At 44.5% G+C, this 22,254-nt stretch overlaps 1 protein-coding gene across 3 annotated transcripts in view; it reads right to left on the bottom strand.

Annotated features, from left to right (window-relative positions):
• Positions 1-22,254, bottom strand: part of LOC137439739 (cathepsin L1) — a 93,962-nt gene that overhangs the window by 8,165 nt on the left and 63,543 nt on the right. For all 3 annotated transcript variants that reach the window (XR_013621358.1, XR_013621359.1, XM_078768183.1), the window contains exons 4-6: positions 14,236-14,378; positions 7,168-7,353; positions 4,203-4,394 (exon numbers count right to left, since the gene is read on the bottom strand). Coding sequence is in view for 1 of the 3 variants with exons in the window: in XM_078768183.1 (XP_078624309.1) it covers positions 4,203-4,394; positions 7,168-7,353; positions 14,236-14,378 (521 nt within the window). In the remaining 2 variants the exon portion in view is untranslated. The remainder of the gene's footprint in view (positions 1-4,202; positions 4,395-7,167; positions 7,354-14,235; positions 14,379-22,254) is intronic.

The following is a 22,254-nucleotide window of genomic DNA, read 5'->3' as shown; positions in this document are numbered from 1 at the left end:
TTACACTCACTTCAATCTTGGAACTCAAGTGAATGAAACTTTTCAATATTCCCACATGAATATCCAGCCTGCTCGGCCATTCCCAAGTCCTACCAATCTGAACACATCGACTTTCTCAGTTGATAAGATTTTAGTCTTGTTTAGATTTAAATAAAGACCAGCTTTTTCACTTTCTGTCTTCACTATCTACAGCAGTTTCATCAAGTCCTCTCTACTTTCTGCCAACAGAGTGGTATCAGAATACCTCAGATTGATGATACATCTTCCTCCAAGCCTGACTCCAACCTCCATGTCATTCAAGGTTTGATTTCCTAATGATGTGCTCACTATACAGATTTAACAAGTAATGGGAGAAAATGCACACCTGTCAAATCCCTTTTCCAATTACAAACCATTCTGTTTCTCCATGCTCTGTGTTGCTGTAGCTTCCAGGTTAGTGTGCAGGTTTATCATACATATCAGGTGCTCCAACATCCCCATGTACCTCGGCATAATCCATATCAATTCATGATCAATACAATCAAAGGCTTTGCTGTAATCTATAAAATGGAGATGCACCTTTCTTTGATATTCCCTTGTTTTTTCCAAACACCTTCCTTTGCTATTTCCTTGATTTTCCCCATGATTAATGGTATATAGATTGACAGCTTCCACCGCTTAAGCCTTACAATTCTGCCTCAGATTTGTGTACAGATAGTTGTTAAATTTTTGATTACCTCCTCCCCAACAACCTTAAATAGTTACATTGGCACCTGGTGATTTTCCATTTGCTCGCTCTTTGAAGGCTCTACATCGTCGATGGACTACAATCTTCAAGTCTCACCATAAATGTTCAATTGGGTTCAAGTCAGGACTTTGACTGGGCCAATCAAGAACATTTATTTTCTTCTTATTCAGCTACTCCAGTGTGGCTTTAGCTTTGTGCTTCGGATCATTGTCCTACTGAGATGTGAATCTCTTATCCAGTTTCAGATTCATGACTGACTCGAGCAGGTTTTCATCAAGGATTCTCCTGTACTTTGTACTGTCCCTTCTAGCCTGACAAGCTTGCCAGTCCCTGCTGATGAAAAGCAGCCCCATAACATGATGCTGCCACCACCATGCTTGACAATCATGATGGTGGTGACTGGGTGATGTGCAGTGTTAAGCTTGCACCAGATGTAACGCTTTGAATTTAGACCAGAAAGTAAATTTTTGTCTCATCTGAAGACAAAACCTTTCTAAATATGTCCGCAGTATCGCTAAGATGCTTTTTCGCAAACTCCATACCAGCTTTTAGATGCGTCTTTTTCAGTAATGCCTTCTTTCTTGCCACCTGCGAAGGGAACGGGATATTGTTGATTGATGAACAGTGACCCGCATCTCATTGATAGAGCCTTGCAGGTTTTTCTAAGTCATTGTTGGATTTGCATTGACATCCCGAACCAGTTTCTTGCTTGCCTGGATGCTAAGTTTGGATGGGAGACCTGATCTGGGTTGTAATGAGTGACTGTGAAATGTTCTTATAATCCTCTCCTGAAACGCGCTTCTCCATCACTCCATGTCTGACTTCTTTGGAAAGCTCCTTTGTCTTCATGTTTTCCTTGTTGGTTGACCAAGTGAGTTGCACCTTAAAACTCCTTAGATAGTGGGGGTGCTTAATCTTTTAAAAGTTAAACCACTGATTACATACAGGTGAAACCTATTACACTTGTTTTTTAACCTTCAAACAAATAATTTGCCCCTGAAGTGATTTATGGTTAAATTAGGGAAAGGGTTTTTGAATACTTATGGATTTTTGAATGCAACTGAGAATCCTTTGATTTTCTTTGTTAATCTAACTTATTTGCATTTTATCTATATTTTTAAACTTTATCACTTTGGAGTAGTTTGTGAAGACCCGATATATTAAGCTTGATTTGAAAGCATCATGAACTAAGCCCAGGTGGAATCAAAATGTGAGAACTTTGGAGGGGGGGGTGAATAATTCTGCAGGCCACTGTACTGTACCTCACATTCTATCACTTATTTTTTGCTCATATTCTCTTTCTTCGAAGGTCACCTCCATATTGATATCTCATTTGTATTGAGTTTCTAAATTGTCCTTCCATCTTTTTACATCCGCCAACACAGGTGAACAGGTTTGGTGTGTGACAAGGCCGAATTGATTAGATTTTGTGAAGATCAAGATACTCTAATTTTTAAGTGATTCTTCACCATTGAGAGATAAGGCCAAAAACTATACATTGCACGTTATCTCAAAAAGTTGTGGACGGATTATGACAAAACTTGTTGGATGAGTTAGGTAGGTGGCAAGACCAAGCTGATTAAGTTTTGTTGTGCGACGATGACGATTGGTCCTGATGTAGGTCTGACGTATCAGTGCGATACATAATGTAAACTGTTCAGCCTGGCAGAGGTATGTTCTACCGTTCTATTTTTCACTTGTGTTTCTTCAGTGAGATGAAGACCAAGGACTGTTCTACTCAGGATCCCAATCCTAGACCTACATTTTCCTGTGATCTCTCTGATCTTTAGAAAAAAGATCTCTTGTTTCTGATGCTCTTCTGTCACTTTCTATCTATATGCATGCATCTTTGAAATATTTGTCTTTGTCTTTCCTAGCTTGTCATTAGAACTCAAGAATTTAGCCATTAATGTCCTCTTTTGATGCACCTTTGATTTTCATCTCTCCTTCTTTCCATAAAACTCTTCCGCATTTTTATCCCGTGCACGCGAAGTGAAAAGCGGGTTAAGCAATTGGTTCATGACCGTCCGTCTGTCTGTCTTATTAGTTTATGATTGTCAGTTTGTGATCGAGGAACAGCCTATTTAAATGGAATGTTATCTTTTCAACATGAATTTTACATGAATTGTAAGCCAAGTTTGTCGTTTTACCATATTTTGGCTCTGAATTCAACCCAATCGTGCTTGCACAGAGAGGAGATTTTCTTTTTACTTTCTGTGCCTGCCTGGCGGTCCAACAAAATGAAAAATCATTCTAAACATGAAACTTACTGTTTTTAAGGACACAAACACCAAGCACTAATAACTAATGTAACATGCTAGATAGGGTAATGTAATAGGCACTGGGTATAACCGGTAAAACCCTGAATTAATTTATTTGTACGCTTTAAACTTCTTCAAACCCTTATTAGTCCCCTACCGGTGTACACCGGAGGGGACTGTAGATTTGCACTCCGTCCCTCCATCTGTCAGTCTGTCCGTCCGTCATTCAAAGAACAGTTTTCTGGACTTTTTTTTCTAAACTCTTAACGCTAATGATTTCAAACTTGGTACATGGTTTCCTCATGATAAGTTACAGATCAAGTTCGAACTTCACGGCGTTTCGATCATTTTTGACAAAGTTATGGCACTTTGAACTTTGGTAATTTCCCCAACTGTTTTCCGGACGACAGACTGCCGGTAGGGGACATGTATTGCAGCGCAATACTCAGAATGCTTGTTTACATTGAACTATATAATGGAGAACTGTAAAACAGAAATCGTCTTCATAATACTTCCAATAACTTTGTGCTATTACCTTTGTCTCATAATCCAGAACAATAGCTATATCTCTTAGATTTATGATCATGGTTGTTTTCTTGGCATGTACGGAAGTGGTTTGCCATTGCCTTCTTCCGGGCAGTGTCTATACTAGACGGGTGATCCTAGCCATTGTTCTCCATAGGAGAATCCTCTGCCTGGCATCAATGCCATGCAGCCATTACTGGCCATATGTGTGTCAGCTGCTTGCATGGCCATCCACCTCCCACTCTTATGGATGCACGTAACCATCAGGAGACTAAAATGGGGCAGTACACCTTCCCCAAGGGTGGCCCATGGGTTAACTAATGCAAAGGCCACCTCCTTTTAAAACTAGCTTCACTTTTGAGCGCCCGAAATTCCCAGGCAAACGCTATAACGCACCAGGTTTACAACCTGTGCGTTAATAATTGCTAACTTTACCGTGTTAAACCCTCAGCGTTTGGTGCAAAAAACACGGAACCACAATGCAGCGGCAGATTTGGATTCAGAGTTTCCTTTTTTATTGACAACTATTTCATATTGGCACAATTTTGTCATCAATGAAAACAGAGAATGGTGAGTTTATTGTCTTCGTGCTGCTTTAGGTATTTCGATTTCTGAATGTTTGTAATTTCACCACGAGAGAATAAAAAGGTTAACTTTGTGTATAATAACAGCATTGGACTTGTACTTACATCGTCTTCATATGGGTAGGAGCTTTCGGACTCAATCCCCCCATTCTCTTTGATGTATTTAAAAGCCTGCTGCATAATTCCTCCATTGCAGCCTCTGTTTCCATAGTCTCTAGAACAATCCACCAACTGCTGCACACTTAGCTCGATGAGTTTCCCTGTTTTGTTAAAATGCTGCCCCGACAGAGCTTCAGTCTGCATGGGAACAAGGAAGACACATCGGAGGTGGGGGTGAGGTTTACAATGAGAATCATCGTGACCAGGTAGAGCCCACCTGTTCCGAGCCATAAAGTCATTTCTCCAGTGATTAAAGGCTCAAGAAAGAGCTGGTGCTCAATGTCGGACAAAGACATTAGGGACATTTACACACTATTATAAAAGACGAGACAATGGAAAAATCAACATAGCACTCATCTCTGGGGCTTAAACTTGGGATTCCAGCATCAGGAGTACCAAACTCAGATGGGGATACTAAACAGGCAAACCCAAGTTTGAATGTGCTGTCCCAATACTTTTGGTAATATACAGTCACGTGAAAAAGTAAGTACACCCCATGTAAAGTTTTGACTTTTTCAACATATTTCAACATACACCTATTTGATCTTCATTTCAACAACATTGACAGATAAACGTGATATAATATAACAAATATCATGAAACATTTACATTTTGTAGTCCATTGTATAATTTAAATAAACATAAATGCTAATTTCGCGTGTGGAAAAAAGTAAGTACACCCTTGGCTCGAAAAGGTGGTATTGCCCCCTTTGGCAGAAACAACCTCAAGTAGGCGTTTCTTATAACTGTCTACCAGTCTCTGACATCGACTGGGAGAAATTTTTGCCCACTCTTCCATGCAGAATTCTTTCAGCTGTGCGATGTTTGAGGGGTTTCTTGCATGCACAGCTCGTTTCAAAAAAACCCCCCACCCCCACAACATCTCGATGGGATTTAGATCCGGGCTTTGACTTGGCTATTCCAGAACCCTCCATTACTTTCTTTTCAGCCATTCCTTGTTGGATTTACTGGTATGTTTAGGGTCATTGTCATGTTGCAAGGTCCACCTTCGGTTGAGCTTCAACTCTCCGACAGATGGCCTCACATTATCCTCAAGCACCCTCTGGTACAATGAAGAATTCATAGTGGATTATATGATGGTGAGCTGCCCAGGCCCTGATGCAGCAAAGCTGCCCCAAACCATAATATTTCCACCACCATGCTTTACAGTTGGTATCAGGTTCTTGTGGTCAAATGCTGTCTTTGGTTTTCGCCAAACATGTCTTCTGGTACTGTGGCCAAATAGCTCTACCTTTGACTCATCTGTCCAAAGCACATTGTTCCAGAAGTGCTGGTCTTTGCCCAGGTGTTCATTGGCAAACTTTAGTCTTGCCCTGATGTTCTTTCTGGACAGCAAAGGTTTCCTCCTGGCACACCTCCCATGTAGATCAAATTTGTGCAGCCTCTTTCTGATGGTAGACTCGTGCGCTTTGACATCAACAGTGGCAAGAGCTACCTGTAGGTCTCGTGATGACATTCTGGGGTTCTTAGAGACTTATTTCAGCATCTTGCGGCCAGCTCTCGGGCTGAACTTGCTGGGGCGACCTGGCCTGAACAAGTTGGCAGTTGTTTGGAATCTTCTCCACTTGTAGATGATCTTCCGGACAGTTGAATGATTGATTTCAAATTGTTTGGAGATCTTTTTTAATCCCTTCCCAGACTCATAGGCATCTATAACCTTCTTTCTGAAGGCCTCAGAGAGCTCTTTTGATCTAGGCATGGTGATGCCGCACACTTCAACAACAAAGAGCAAACCAAACTAAATGTCTGAGGTTTAAATAAGACAGGTTCCTCCAAGATCCTCTCTAAAGATGTTCTAATCATTTGTACCTGAGCTGGTGCACCTGATTCTAATTTTAGGTATTTGACGTAGTGATAAATGTAGGGGTGTACTTACTTTTTCCACATGCGAAATTTGCATTTATGTTTATTTAAATTATACAATGGACTACAAAATGTAAATGTTTCATGATATTTGTTATATTATATCACCTTTATCTATCAATATTGTTGAAATGAAGATCAAATAGCTGTATGTTGAAATATGTTGAAAAAGTCAAAACTTTACATGGGTCAAAACACTTACTTTTTCACGTGACTGTAGTACAGTACTGTATAATACACAGTCCTAAATTACAAAACAATATTTTTAGTCTTTTATAATGAACAAAAAATGTTATATTCCTCAATTCTCTGTCTCGAAGGTCATGTTTGACTCCATTTTTAACTCGATGACTGTCCGTGCTCCACTCCGGTTGTTATGAAATTGTTCGCATAACCAAGTATTGATGAGAAAAATAAAATACTTGTATCATTTCTGTTCTTGCTTTTTTCCTTTTCTTTACCTCCAGGCTAGGACTTTAAGTTTCATTCCTTTGTCCCACAGTTTTAACTCAGTACTCCAAAATAATTATTTGCCTCTGCTGTCACAATCTGTCATTATGTGAAATATGTTTCTGATCCTGCCATGCAATATTCTCTTATTCAATGTAAACAACCCTTCCACCCATCCAAAACCATAATCTCTTCTACCCCCATTAATCCCCCACCATAACCTTACCTCTTTCCAAGTTTCCAGTTTTTCCTTCATGATAAATGGTGGATGTGTCCATCTTGTTCACCCCCTTGTGTCTTCCCCTAGCCCTCTTTCTTCCCCATACCCATTATATTTGTCCAAGTCACCCTCAATTTTGTCCCTCAACCCTGCGGTTGCTGTGTTTCTATCCCCTCTTTCTGCTGTTCTTCTTGTTCTGTTTGACGTCCTGACCTGTTCTATGTTCTATAGCTCCTCAACTCTCAAGCAAACTCTCAGGAATAAGTTAAGACAACAAATGACTATTTTCTTATCACAGAGTTGCAGGATGGCCAATTTCTCTAAATGTGCACATGATGCGTATCCTGTTTCACGTACTGAGCTGAAGGCCCAGCAGGAACCACAATCGAACTGGTTGCGCACGGGGGTCACGTAACCTTGACTTGTCCAGTTCACAGCTTTTGGAAGAGATCCAGTTACTTTTGCCTCAAACATCATGTGGGATTTGGTCCTCATATCGTTGAGATAGCAGCCAGTAATTCTCCTGCGAAACTCTTCAGGAAGCTATGTGGAAGGATAGTGGGAAAATGGAAATGGAAAGGGGTGAAATCATTTTGCAAAAAAAACAAAACAAGATATTGTGTGTCATCACCTTTGGACAATATCATAATTATGAATTTGCCTCCAACATTGCTTATAATACCACCAGGAAAAATTGCTTCAGAAAATGGTGAAAACTGCAGATGTTAGTTGGTCGGTCGTTATTGTAAGACAAGTTTGGTCACCCGATCAAGATCTGGTTGCTTAAACTCTCGCAAAGCATCAATAAGATTGTTGTTAGCTAAGATTAAATAATAAATAAGCAAATCCATAGATGCATGAATGCAGTGGAAAGGAGGGAAACACCAACAGCTGGGTAGAGAGACACAATACCGATGGGTAGGGGGATGCAACAGAGAGACGCTTGGAGGAAGAATGGGCAAGAGGAAGTAACACGCAGAAAAAAAACGTCTAAGCCCAGAAATCGACGTTTTACAATTGTAGCAAAAAATTAACTCTGGAGTGCAACATGGCAATGATGGGCTTAATGGCCTCCTCATTTCCTTGTTTAAGGTTGTATAGGGTTGTGTGACCACTTATTGGACTCAGTGTATTCCCATAGAGACTGTGTGGACACCTTGTATGTTGAGTTACATTCTTCTGAAGAAAAATAAATATTTAAATGCAATAGATTTGATTCCTGAAAGAGCATCAACCAACCTTCGAAGGTGCAGGTGCAGTTTAAGCTCTGCCCCTCTCCTGGCCGAGGGTGTCACGTGATGTTCGATGTCTAATCGTCGAAAGTGCCATTTTTCATGTTTTTTACATCAATCTAGTGAGGATTTTTTTTTTTGTATACTGAATCGAGGCTCGTGAAAGAGCTAACATTTATTTCACAAACAAATCAACCAGACAAACAAAATATATAAAAAGAGGGAGCGGAAGACAAGATGGGGAGAGAAGGGGAAGCACACAAACATAACATTTGAGAGCAGGGAGATGTGTGGGAGGGAGAGGGCTTGGGGGGAGGGGGCGTGGGAAGGGGGGGGGTGGGGGATGGGAGAAGTATAAAACACAAGGACTTCCAGGACAGAAGTTGGTATTTCAAAAAAGTGGATTTGGGGTGAAATTAGCAGGGGTAGAAAAGATCAAGGTTTTGGATGGAGGAAGATAAGAGATGGTGGTGAACAGCTGTTTTAAAGACCTGGAGGGTGGAGTGGGATTGAAGAGAGTGAGGGAGTTTGTTCCAGAGGCGGGAGAAAAGAGGAATGAAGGAGTGAAGGTGAGCAGAGAGTCTTGATTTTGGCAGTTTAACCATAAGAGGGTTGCAGGCAGATCTTGTGCGACCTGTAGGAATATTTGGGGGACAGAGCCCAGAGAGAGCTGGGGGGGCAAGGCCAGAGAGGAGTCGGTAGAAGACGGAAAGACCACCCACCTGCCTGCGGTGAGTGAGTGAAAGGCCCTTGGAGTTAGCTTCATCGCGGGAGATTCCAATGATTCTGAACGCTTTGCTTTCAACAGCGTGAAGACGAGCTAGGTGTGAGGCAGGAGCACCAGCCCAGAGGGGAGAGCAGTATTCCATTGAGCTGTGGATGAAAGCCTTGTATGTGGTGAGGAGCTCAGGTGTACCAAGGAAGGACTTCGCACGACGGAGGATGCCCAGTCGGCGACTGGCTTTGGAGGCCAGATTTGAAATGTGGTTTTCCCAGGAAAGATCATGGCAGATAGTGAGACCCAAAAGCTTGAGTGACAGAACTTCTTGGAGAGGATTATTCAGAAAGTGGATGGGAGGGTTGTCCAGTCGGTCTTTTCAGAGAGACATCGTAAGAGTGTGAGATTTGTCAGGATTGAAAGACATGTTCCACTTGTTTGCCCAGTCTGTGATTTTGTCCAGGTCTGCAGAGAGTGAGGAAGCTGCAGACTGCCGATCTGAGGGATGAGGAATGGAGCGACAGAGAGTGGAGTCATCAGCAAAGAGATAGAGAGGATTTTCAAGAGAGTCAGAGAAATCATTGATGAAGACCAGAAAAAGCACAGGGCCCAGAACACTGCCTTGGGGAACTCCAGCCTGAACAGGAACAGGAAGAGGAGATGAGAGAAACCCATTCAGGGCCACACGTTGACTACGACTAGAGAGGAAGTCCGCCAGCCACGCGTGGAGATTTCCATGGATACCAAAGGAGGATAGTTTGGTGAGCAGAGCGGGGTGCCAGACCCTATCAAAGGCACGTGATGTGTCAAGGGAGACAGCTCTAATTTCCTGTTTGGCATTGAGGACCTCCATCCATTGTTGAGAAAGCAGAAGCAGCATGTCCAGAGTAGAGTGACCAGGTCTGAAACCAAATTGATGATCAGAGATCAAGCCATTGGAGAAGAGGAAAGATTTCATATCTGAAGCAATGATGGATTCCATGACTTTGCTGATAATTGGGAGAAGGCTGATTGGTCTGTAGTTGCTAGGATCTGTTTTTGCACCTTTTTTGTGCAAAGTGGTGATGTTGGCTGATTTCCAAGCAGATGGCAGATGATCTTGAGCATAAGAGAGGGTGAAGAGAACAGAGAGAGGGAGTGAAAGAGCAGAAGAACAGGATTTTAGGACCCGTGGGCTGATGCCGTCAGGTCCAGTTGCAGAATCAGAGTCGAGGGTTGACAGAAACTTTTCCACCTTGTCAGGAGGAAAGGACACAGAGTGCAGGAGCAGCTGGGTACGACTGGGTACGGTGGGTACAGAGAGGGATGGGTTTGGGACACAAGATTTAGAGGCAAACACAGAGTTGAGGCATTCAGCTTTTTCATGTGCGGAGTCAGCCGTGTAGCCATTTGAGATGAGGGAGGGGATGGAGGAGGAACAAACACCAGAAACATATTTGACCAGACGCCACCAGGATTTGGAAGAGGGAGACATGAGAGTTCGGTCTTGAGGACGGAGAGATATTGTTTCCTGGCTTTCCTGAGGGTGGACACACACTTGTTTCGGGCTTCGTGAAAGGAAATGAGATTTCCTTCTGTTGGATTTGCTTTCCAGGAGACGAAAGCAAGTTGTTTCTGGGCAACAGCCTCACCACAAGATTCCGTGTATCATGGACGGGAGGAAGGGTATGACAACTGAAGACAAGATGGGATAAATCTGTGCAAGAGAGAGAGCAATTTACTTTGGAAGAATTCCCAGGATGAGTTGATGTCAGAGGCGGTAGAGATGGGAGACCAGTCCAGATGATTGATTGAGGGATTGAAAGTTTTTGCTGTGACGTTAACTTTCCGTGAAATAATGTGGTTCAGCAAATTTTGGAGAAATTGTCCCAGGAGTTTGGAAATGTATAAGGAACATCCAATGCATAAGGAAACAAAAACTTTGTGTTCAATTGTTATGGAGTCCAAAATAGGAATTGTAAAGAATTGAGTTACTAGCCATGAATTTCCATACTCCACAATTCCAATCCCCCAACAGCAAAATCAAATCACCAACAGTAACCGACAAATAAATTATTCCCGACAAACATGATTGACAAGAAATAATAACCCCCTTTCTGGTGAAACTCCCAAAATCCAGGATCACTGCTCACTTCCACTCATTAGTTCCTCTTTTTCCTGCTTGTGGAACCAGCTTCCATATTCTCTTCAGTGTCATGCTTCCCTTCAGGTCTTCAAGACTGCTGTTCACCACCATCTCAGATTGTCCCCAATCCCAATACCAAGATATTTTCTACCCTCATTAAGCTCACTCCCAACCCATCTCTACTCCGGTTGTTATGAAATTGTTCGCATAACCAAGTATTGATGAGAAAAATATCCTTAAACTTTCTTAAACTCCTTCACTCTTTCACGAGCCTTGATCTTGTATCCAAAAAAAAAAAAAAAAGACCCCAAGCCCTTCCCCATCCAAATATCCAGGTTATCCTTCCTGAGAATTTCCTTCTGCATCCATCTTCACTCCATGTGTCTTCCCTTACCCCACATTCATTGTTCGTCCAAGTCTCCCTGTATTTTGTCCTTCAACTCCGCTGTTGGTGTTCCCCTCTCTCTCTACTGTTACTTTTGTCCTGTTGCGCCTTGATCTGTTCAGTGTTCCAGCTCTTCCACGAACCTTGACTGTATACAAAAAGATAACTCGATAAGGCGAAGTTTGGACCAATACGTCTTGCATCACTGTGGATGTAGAATGGTGAATTAAAATTTGTTTGTACCTTGCTGCAGTCAATATACCATCGATTTTCAGTCATTTTACAACACCACTTGAGGATATGCACCCCTGAACCTCAATTCAACCTTCTCCATGCTTAATTGTTGGCTTCAAGGAAAGCTCCTAAGTTTCAGTTTTTCGTCGTCTCAAATACTTTTTTATGTTGAAGGCTCCAGTCATAAACTATATAGTCCTCATTGATGGCATGACTTGAATAAAAGAGCTGCATTGATAGAAAAGTGAAGAAAGAGAGAAAAGGGGAAGGTCGTAAGTGTTTGAAAAACGTGGGAAGGTAAAGAGTTCGAGTTTGGAAGTGGAGGAGAAGAAACAAACATCATAACAGGCCCACCCTTGAGTTTCCAATGGCCACACAATAATCATGTGATGCAGTGGCTTGTCGAGTTTTCCATGGTCTAGCTAATGGTGGAGCAAGTTCTTGGGAGCAGGAACCGAAGTAATATCTGTAGAAAAGAGAAAGAGCCAACTTTGCGACGTGATTTTGGTGGGTGGAGTTTTGAGGTCAGATTGGGAGAGTTCATGAGTCGGATTACTTTGTATTCAATTCTGTCCAGTAAGTTCACGGTGTTGTGTCCGGTGTTGTTCACGGTGTCCAGTAAGCCTCCTGGTGTTGGGCTAGCGGCTAGGGTGCCGGCTTAGGATCCTAGGATCCTGGGTTCGAATCCCGGGCGATCGCTGAATTAACGCCAGGGGGGTTGACTCAGCCTGTCATCCTTCCGAGGTCGGCAAATTGAGTACCAGTTCACTGGTAATTCCCTGTTTGTCGTTAAAGGCGGCAAAAAGGGTTGGCGTCAGGAAGGGCATCCGGCCGTAAAACATTGCTTCAAAAAGGGGACCAAAAAACAACAACAACCACGGTTCCCGAAAAAGGCCAACCCCCGCTTTGCGGGGAAAAATGGCCTCTAAAGGTGGTTATTTTATTATATAAGTATGTGGAGCTAGAGCCTCACCAGATGGGACAGCAGTACTCTATACAAGGACAAATCAATCCTTTATATAGTTGAAGCAACTGTTGAGAGGAGAAGAATCTTCGACATCTGAACAGGACTCTCAGTTTCTTCGAGGCAGACTTAGCTATTTGTGTAATGTGTGGATTCTGTCTTTGATTCGAACCAAACAACAGAAACTTTGACTCGTTTATCCAAAGCATATTTGACCATTGTTCCATCGTCCAATTTCTGTGTTCTTTTGCATATTTTAGCATTATTAGTCTTGTTCCTTTCTTAACCAAGGTTTTCTTAATATAACATCCTTTAAGTTTTGATTTCAAAAAGTGGCTTTCATACTCTTGATGGATGGATAACGATACCCGAGCCTTTTTCCAGTTCTGTTATCAATTCAACGCTCGTCTTCTTGCAATTCCGTAAGGATATGAGCAATCCAGTATTGCTCATCCTCATTCGAAACCTTTTTTTTGAGTCTTCCATTCCTCGAGTTGTCAATTTCAGATGATGTTTCTCTGTACTTGTTGATTGTGCTTCAGACACCAAACCTTGAAAAAGATCGAGTGATGCGAGCTATTTCACTTAATATTTTACCTTCTTTTTGCAGAAACACAATTCCACGGGGATCTACTGAAATTTTAGTCATTTCATTTTAAGCTAACAGTTAATCCTGATAGATCTGTTTTCTGCATTATGAGAAGTAGGCCTTTAGCTTTATGGACGAGGAACATCAGATGTTAATAATGAGGAATACCTGACGAGTCATCAATTAGATTTGATTGGTAAATGTGATGAATGAGCGACTACAACTCTACTCAAAAGAGATATCACGTCTCCTAGTTTACTTTGAATTGTTGTGATCATAGGTTTTTGAGATTCTGATGAATGTAATTAAAGATTGCAAAATAGTAATCTTGGTTTCTTCTCACCCAAACTAAACTGTATTAATAAGTCAACATTGTTATCATTGCAAAAAGCCTGGTGTTGGCTTAGCGGTTAGGGTGCCGGCTTGGGATCCTAGGATCCTGGGTTTGAATCCCGGTCGATCGCTGAATTAACACCAGGTGGGTTGACTCAGCCTGTCATCCTTCTGAGGTCGGAAAATTGAGTACCAGATAACTGGTAATTCCCTGTGTGTCGCAAGAGGCGACTAACAGGGTTGGCGGCAGGATGGGCATTGGCCATAAAACATTGCTTCAAGAAAAAGGGGACCATGGTGCCCGAAAAAGGCCAACCCCTGCTCTGCGGGGAAAAGTGGCCTCTAAAGGTGGTTTTTATTGTTATTGCAGAAAGCACTCATGGAGGCTTTGATTAAGTTGTTGATGTTTGTAACATCCATCTTTTGTAACTCCCGAATGTGTCTAAGACCTTTGCACATGCAGTGCAAATCATTTGAGAAGTGTCTGCTTGTGTGTTTGACTTATTTGTACTCCTGAACCACTGGACAGAACGAGTTGAAAACTGGTGGTTGTACTCAAGGTTGTGCACGGTTCGGGTTTAGGCAGGAAAATCCAATTTATAGTTCGGAGGTTTCGAAGTGGGGACAGTCCCCAATTCTCTCTACGTAAAAATGTATGTCATAGTTTTTGCATTCGGGATCTCGGGTCATGGTGTGGGGGCGGTCATACTGAAATACGCCAATTCCGGGGGAATTAACCCTTCTATAGGACAGCTTTTTCACTAGTAATAATAATAAGTGAATTGAGTCGTAAATTATGCCCAGGAAAAGTCCCTATAGCAGCGTAGAGAGATCCCATGCCACACCAGGTCTCCGTAGTGGTTCATTCCCAAGTAGAAGCTGTGCACACCACGATCTGCCAAGGCATTGTGCCTCTCAATTTTCTGCAAGTTAAACTCCCAGATGAGCTGGCGAAACGTTTCCGTTTCGTTGTCTTCGTACTTCTTTCCTGCACACAAGGAAGCATTCCTCAAGCAAGTTCTTTGATTGAAGTTCAACTAGTCCATGCTAGTTGATAAAATGAAAAGCAATTTTATCTTGACTACAGTACTCTGAAAACCCATTCCCCAACATGCAATCTCAAACTATTAGGATTCACACCAGCTATAGGATTGCCATTGCTTGCGTGCTCTCATGTTTAAAGTACATATAATCAAACACAAGCATGCAAAAGAAGCTGCAATTTCTACATGTTTGCATAAACATTGTTCTGAATATCAAGAAGTTTGTCTAACCAGATGACAAAAACACCAAAAAGTTTCCAACACCAAAGAAGCCAAGTGATTACCCTGTGCAAAGTTGACTTTGCTTTTAAAGAGGAACCTAATGAGGAAGGGGAATAAAGGGGAATTCAAGAGGAATGGAGCCCTTCCAGGTGTCAAAGTATCCACCATCATGTGTGTGTGTGTGTGTGTGTGTGTGTGTGTGTGTGTGTGTGTGTGTGTGTGTGTGTGTGTGTGTGTGTGTGTGTGTTTGGTACCGTGTTTTGTGAAATAACATGTGCCCTTGTGACTAGTGGGACCATGTGAAATCTCTCAAGAGTACGCCTCGCAGCTATGGCCTGACGAATAAAGCCGTTATCTTACACCACCCACAACCTCCCCCCGTTACCACTCCCCATTATCTCCCATCAACCATCACCCCCACAATACCCACCACCATCACACACCCTCTACCTGCCCCCCTCCACAATCCCCCATCAACCGTGTGCTTGGGCATTGTCTGTGCCATATTTCTTCTGGAGTAACATAACTGATGTATCAATTAATACAAAATCCTGCATACACTGTGAATTGAACCGAAGAACAAACCCACCAATCTAGAGTGAACATGTGACCGGTGTTTTCATGTGCAAAACCAACACCACGATCTTCACTCAGACCATCTTCATCTCAATCGCCCACACAAAGCTCAAAATAGTACGGCTCCACAATTCCCCCGAAAGTGTTTCAATCACTAATTTTGTCTCCAATCGTTTCTTCCTTTGGGGATTGTGGAAGAGGACGGGCAATTCCCCCAAAAATGTTTAAATCACTAATTTTGTCTCCAATCGTTTCTTCCTTTGGGGATTGTGGAAGAGGACGGGCAATTCCCCCAAAAGTGTTTCAATCACTAATTTTGTCTCCAATGGTTTCTTCTAAATCCCAATGATCAGTGTCAATATATTGAGAACCTTCGGAGTTGCTAGTGACGGAGGAATCAGTATCGGAATCTGAGCTCGGAATACACTGTTTCTTTATGTAAGTCGTCATTTGGATTAAGGTTAGATCATTTATGTGACGTCACTGGCGAAATCAAAAATCACACTCAAATTTTAGACACTTTCTGATTGGCAAAAACTTTTTGATTTTACACTTTCTGATTTTACCATGTTTGTAGAGCATTTTAAACTACTGCAACAACGATGTATATTCAACTATACAATTTAATGTCATCATAATGTTGTTTTTTTGTTTTTTTTTATAAAGAAATCTTGATAGATGCACTATCTAAGTCGGGTGTTGTGATTGCAGTAATAAAACTGAGAAAAGGAGGAAGGGTGCTCCGGATTTCTTTTACAAAACACTCATCGTTCGTGCTTGACTGTGCAGAAGAAGCTCGATTTGTGAAAACTAAAGCAAAAAGAAAAGCTATTGATGTGGAGGGTGTGTACCTGATTTCAACTATGACCAAATGAAGACAAAATTGTGAAGAGAAATTATTTTATGTTCAAGTTAACAGTGTGAATGAGGTCAGAATGTGATTTTACTGCATTCCATGTAAAGAGGAAGTACATTTAACTACAGTACAAGCGAAACATGTCCCAACTAAAATATGGCACTTGGTGGAGAGCGTACTTCCACCATTCTGAACAGTTTATGTTTTGTATCCTGTTGATAGGCCGGATCTGGATTCGCACCTGAATTCGCACCTGAATCAAAATCTAATCAATTCGTCCTTATCACACACTCAACCAGACCAACAAGTTTAGTTCAAATCCGTCCACAACCTTTTGAGATAACATGCTCACAGACAGACAAACAAAGAGACAGACGGGAGTGAAAACTTAACCACCGGCCACCTTCAGTGGTGGAGGTAAATATTTATTAATATGACCCGACTGCAAAGCCGCAATGAGCCGGCGAAGCCATAGCCTCTATTGAACGTTTTCGTCATTGTTTATGCATACTTCCGCATCCGCAAGATGGCGGCCTCCATGGAGCGATTTGGTGCGTCAAAGCTTCGAAATTCTCAAAGTATCCAGCAAAATCTGGCTTTTCAACATAATACGCGTTCATTCACAACACCGGCTTCGCCGGCTATCACTTCAATGATAACATCGCATAACAATGATGTCCCTCCAAATTGATTCCTCTCCGGTCCGATCTGATGTAACACACCCTGTGTTGCAGAGCGTTGGTTATGACAATGCAGTTTCTAGGCCTGGGGTTTTCCTGGGTGGTTTTCCCGGGTGGTTTTCCCATCACTCCCCCAGCAGTAGTTGGGACAGGAATTTGTAATTTGCTCATGATGCCGGCGATGGGTCGCCTACTCTTCGTGAAGGACATCATGGGGTATTTAACGTCCACCAACGAATGCTGGCACATGGGACACCTGTTTAACATTATCCGAGGGACGGCACACACATTGATGAATCACCATGCCTGTGAGACACCAGGATGACAGTATATAGCTGGGCCAGGATTCAAACCCAGGCTGGATAGCCTAGAGAAAGCCTAGAGGTGAGTGTATATACCTCTTAAGTCTAAGCCATCTTGCCAGCCTCCAAAATGATTACTACATATACTAGACTAGCGTGGCTCGGCTCACTACGCTCACCTCACCACACGTCGCTGCAGAGGCACAGGCTTGTTCAAACTGAGGTTAATGACCTGGCTGAAGTTGAGTTGCTGCATTGTTATGATTTACACCAATCATAATACAAACATTTATTTTGTATAAATTTACAGTATTTCTAATGTTGGTGATATTATTTATTTGTAATTTATTTGTTATCAAAAAAGGTCTATGTGATGTAAAGATCTAACGTCTAAATGGTCAAGGGTCGAAGCTGTCTAATCGGTCTGAAGGGTGTAAGCTGTCTAAATGGTGTTAAGGTCTAAGGGGTCGAAAGGGACTTAAGGGGTGTAAAGGCTTAAAGGGTACAAAAGGTTGGAAGGGTGAAAGGATCTCACGGTGTCTAGTATTGAAAGGGTCTTAATGGTAAAAGTGGTCTTGAGGGTCTTGGGGTTTAATGGGTCTAAAGGGTCTTAAAGGTCTTCAGTGTCTTTTGGGATTTTTGGGTCTTTGGTGTATTTTGGGTATTTTGGGACTGTTGGGTATTTTGTATCTTTTGCCTCTTTGTGGTCTTTATGATATTTTGGGTATTTATGGGTCTTCAGGATATTTTGGGTCTTCAGGGTCTTTTAAGTGTTCGTGGTCTTTTGGGTCGTCATTGTCTTTAAGGGTATTTTAGGGTCTTCGGGGTCTTTTGAGGATTTGGGGTCTTTTGGGTCTTTAAGGGGTTTTGAGGTATTTTGGGTCTTTTGGGGTATTCCAGTTATTTTGGGTCCTCTGGGTCTTTTGAGTCTTTAAGGGTCTTCATGTTTTCAGGGTCTTTGTGGTCTTTTGGGGTCTTCGAGGGCTTAAAGGGTCTTCAAAGGTATAAGGGATCTCAGCAGTCCAAAGAGTCAAAAGGTATATTTCAACAATACGTAATTAATAGACGTACAGAATTAATAGACAGGATGCAACCGGCGTTCAAACAGCACATAGTTATTAGACACATAATCACAGCTTCACAGCATTACTGGGGTCTTCAGGGCCTTTTGTGTCTTCCGGTTATTTTGCTTCTTTGGGGTTTTGGAGTCTTTAAGGGTCTTCGGGGTTTTCAGGGTCTTCGTGGGCTTCCGGGGTGGTGGTCTTAAGGGTCTCGGGGGACTTAAATGGTCTTCAAAGGTCTAAGGGATCTCAGCAGTCTAGAGGGTCGAAAGGTATATTCCAACAATGCATAATTAATTAATAGACAGGAAGCAACCGGTGTTCAAACAGTGCGGTATTAATAGACACATAATCACAGCTTGACGGGTCACTGGACGACGGACAGACGGATTCCGGACCGTGTTTTTCGGTTTTGTATATATATATATATATATATATATATATATATATATATATATATATATATATATATATATATATATATATATATATATATATATATATATATATATATATATATATATATATATATATATGAGTAGATAGCGAGTTCATAGAACAAGACACCCCACACAGTGTTCGGGTATATCCTTCAGTATTAATAAAATAATGGTTTTTAAAGATTGTTGGAAAAAATCCAGAAGTTTAGCGCTGTTGAAGCAGTCGTATGCACCAAACACGCTTATACACTGTAATAATATGACCGAGTCACAGTTTAGGAGATAGAGGCTTTATTGATCACCGTAGAAAGCAGCCGCAATCGGGCCCGTACTTACATAGTCATATATTGACAGTCTTCTTCACCATGATACTATCCCTCTAACAGGCCACGCCCTCTCATGCTGTATATCGAAATATATCATGGTTCTTGGAAGTATTTTGAAGTCGATTTGTGTTATACTGTAGCGGTTACCGGTAGCATGACACAATTACCCTGCACCGGCCGATGACGCAACCGGCGAGCGGTCACGTGTCCGGACTCGCCCGGGCGTGTTGAGACTTGCCTTTACCGGGCGAACGCTGCCTTGCATACCACGCCCCGTTGAGGCGTGGCTTATCTATTTGCATACCACGCCCCGCCTGAGAGGCGTGGCTTTTGTGTGTTGAGTTTCTGATATATATTGCCGCCCGTTCGATGGGCTGATTCAGTGCTTTGGAGTTCGTTTGAGTGAGCTGGGAATAAATAGCTCAGAGAAACCTAATTCCTGGCGTCGTCCATTTTGTCCGATTTTATCGTGCGAGCACAGCTCCCACAATACAATGTTCAAGTATATTACTCAATTTAAATTCCCCCCTCCCCACAAATTGGTTAATACCTCAAATCAGAAACTTGTTTAAAGGGCAGCTACATTCAGATCGCAAAATAAAGTGAGGGGCACGTATGAGCCATCATGTACTGCGCTTGTGCCAAGTTTGAACAAAATCGGACCACGCATGTGCGATAAATTGATGGAGACACGTTTAAGTAACAAAATGGCCGTCGGCCATGTTGGGTCTGATCTCGAAAAATAATGACGTGCATATGTAAGCCGTCATTCATTATCTGTGTGCCAAGTTTGAACAACACCGGCATATGCATTTCCGGGAAATGGTCGAGGACGTGTTCAACGTCGGGGTTTTTACAACTAAAATGGCCGCCGGCCGGCTATCTTTGATCGCATCGTGAAACAAAATGACGTGCATATGTATACCGTTGTAGCGGCTACCGCTGGGTTTTCACAATCGCCTTGCACCTATCAAGGACGCGGAGCGATCACCATGCCGGGCTCGTCCAGGATGCCCGGGCAGGCCCGCGCTCAACTTGCCAGGCCTCGGTCGGGACGCCCGGGCATGCCCGGGCATGCCTGGGCAGGCTCGCCCTCAACTTGCCAGGCCGCAGCCAGGACGCTGGGCCACGCCCCCTCTCGCCTTTCCTGGGAAAACGCTCCGGGATAATATGTATATATATTGCTGCCCGATAAACGGGCTTTTCAGAGTGCCTGAGTGTTTGGTTTGATTAAAGCAACTCGGATGAATTCCAGCTTTTTGTCGCGTCCATTCTTCCGATCGACGTGGGAGCCCCAGCTCCTTCATTGGTGACCTACCGACATGGACACGGCAGTCGCCCTTAAACTGCCTACCTTCTGGGAGGCTCACGCGGCGGTTTGGTTCGCACAGGCGGATTCCCTGTTCGCCCTGCGAGGCATCACGGCCGACGACACCCGCTTCCACCATGTGGTAGCAGCGCTCGGTTCGGCCACCGCGGCCCGCGCCCTGAGCCTCCTCGAGAGCCCGCCAGCCGCTGACAAATACGGCGCGATTAAGAAGCTTCTCCTCGACGCTTTCGCCCTCCCATCGGCGGAATGCGCACGGCGCCTGCTCGACCTGCCCGAGCTCGGCGACATGCGCCCTTCCGAGCGAATGGACTACATGCTTTCACTGCTCGGCGAGCACTCTCCGGCATTCCTGTTCCGGGAGCTGTTCCTCCGTCAGCTGCCTAACCCGGTACGCCTCGCCCTGGCAAGCACGACGATCACAGATCCCTGGGCCCTTGCCAGAGAAGCCGACAAGATCTCCGCCGCAGGACAGCGCATCGCAGCAGCGACATGGGACCCACCGCCGTCCGACGCAACACCCATGGCGCCCGAGCACCCGGCACGGTCGACGACCGAACTGCCGACGCAATTGGCGGCCGCTACACCGAGCCGACCACCTCCAGCACGACGACCGGGGCCTCCACCTGACCAAGCGTGGTGTTACTATCATGCCAGGTTCGGACAGAAGGCCCGGACATGCCGACCCCCGTGCACCTTCGGCAGGCCGGGAAACGGCCGGGCCGGCGTTCATTACCAGCCATGAGCGCCGGCCACACGGGCAACTTACTGTTCATCACGGATAAAGCGTCCGGACGGCGCTTCCTGTGCGACACCGGCGCCCAACTGAGCGTCATACCCGCCTCTGACCAGGACAGGCAATCCGCGGTTTGCGGCCCCTCCTTGGTTGCGGCCAACGGATCGACCATCCACACCTTCGGCCCACGCAACGTCACCCTCTGCTTCGGCGGCCAATGCTTTGCCTGGACGTTTGTAACCGCAAACGTGCCCATGGCTCTGCTAGGCGCCGACTCCCTCTGCGCACACGGACTGCTGGTGGACGTCCAACGGCGTCGTTTAATCAACGCCGAAACCTTCAGCTCCCTGGTATGCATATTGAGCAGCTCCGCGCCGGAGCTGGCTCCGCTCCGCGCCGGAGCATAAATTGCGCTGGCTCCGCGCCGGAGCATAAAGCTGGCATGCGCCGTCCCGGCGGCGAACGAGTTTGCTCGCCTGCTCACGGAGTTCCCGGCCCTCACGCGGCCGACGTTTTCGGCCGCCGCAGTACGGCATGGGATCGAGCACCACATACCAACCACGGGCCCGCTGGTCTACGCCAGGGCCCGCCGCCTCGACCCAGCCAAGCTCACCGTGGCGAAGGCCGAATTCGACGCGTTGGAGCACCTCGGCATCGTGCGGCGCTCCGATAGCGCGTGGGCCTCGCCACTGCACATCGTGCCAAAGCCGGGGGGTGGATGGCGCCCGTGTGGCGACTACCGCCGTCTCAATGACGCTACCACCCCCGACAGGTACCCGATCCCGCATATCCAAGACTTCTCCGCCCGTCTGGCGGGACGGGTCATTTTTTGGAAAATTGATCTCATACGGGGATATCACCAGGTACCTGTCAGGGCGGCCGACGTCCCTAAAACGGCAGTCATCACGCCGTTCGGCTTATTCAAATTCTTGCGGATGCCGTTTGGTCTCAAGAACGCGGCTCAGGCGTTCCAGCGCTTGATGGACGGCGTGCTGCGTGACCTGCCGTTCCTTTTCGTTTACCTGGACGACATTCTCGTCGCCAGCACGTCCCGGGCCGAGCACCTCCTCCACCTCCGAACATTGTTCGGGCGCCTCAGCGAGCACGGCCTCATCGTCAACCCGGCCAAATGCCACTTCGGCACGACGGCCGTTGATTTTTTGGGCCACTACATCACCAAGAACGGGGCCGTGCCGCTGCCAACCAAGGTCGAGGCCATCACCACGTTCCCGCGTCCCCGCACCATAAAGGCCCTGCAGGAATTCCTGGGAATGGTGAATTTTTATCACCGCTTC

This window comes from Myxine glutinosa, chromosome 14 (genome assembly GCF_964187855.1).
Source record: "Myxine glutinosa chromosome 14, kmMyxGlut1.1, whole genome shotgun sequence".
Taxonomy (NCBI): domain Eukaryota; kingdom Metazoa; phylum Chordata; class Myxini; order Myxiniformes; family Myxinidae; genus Myxine; species Myxine glutinosa.
This window is presented reverse-complemented; position numbering and strand designations above follow the sequence as displayed.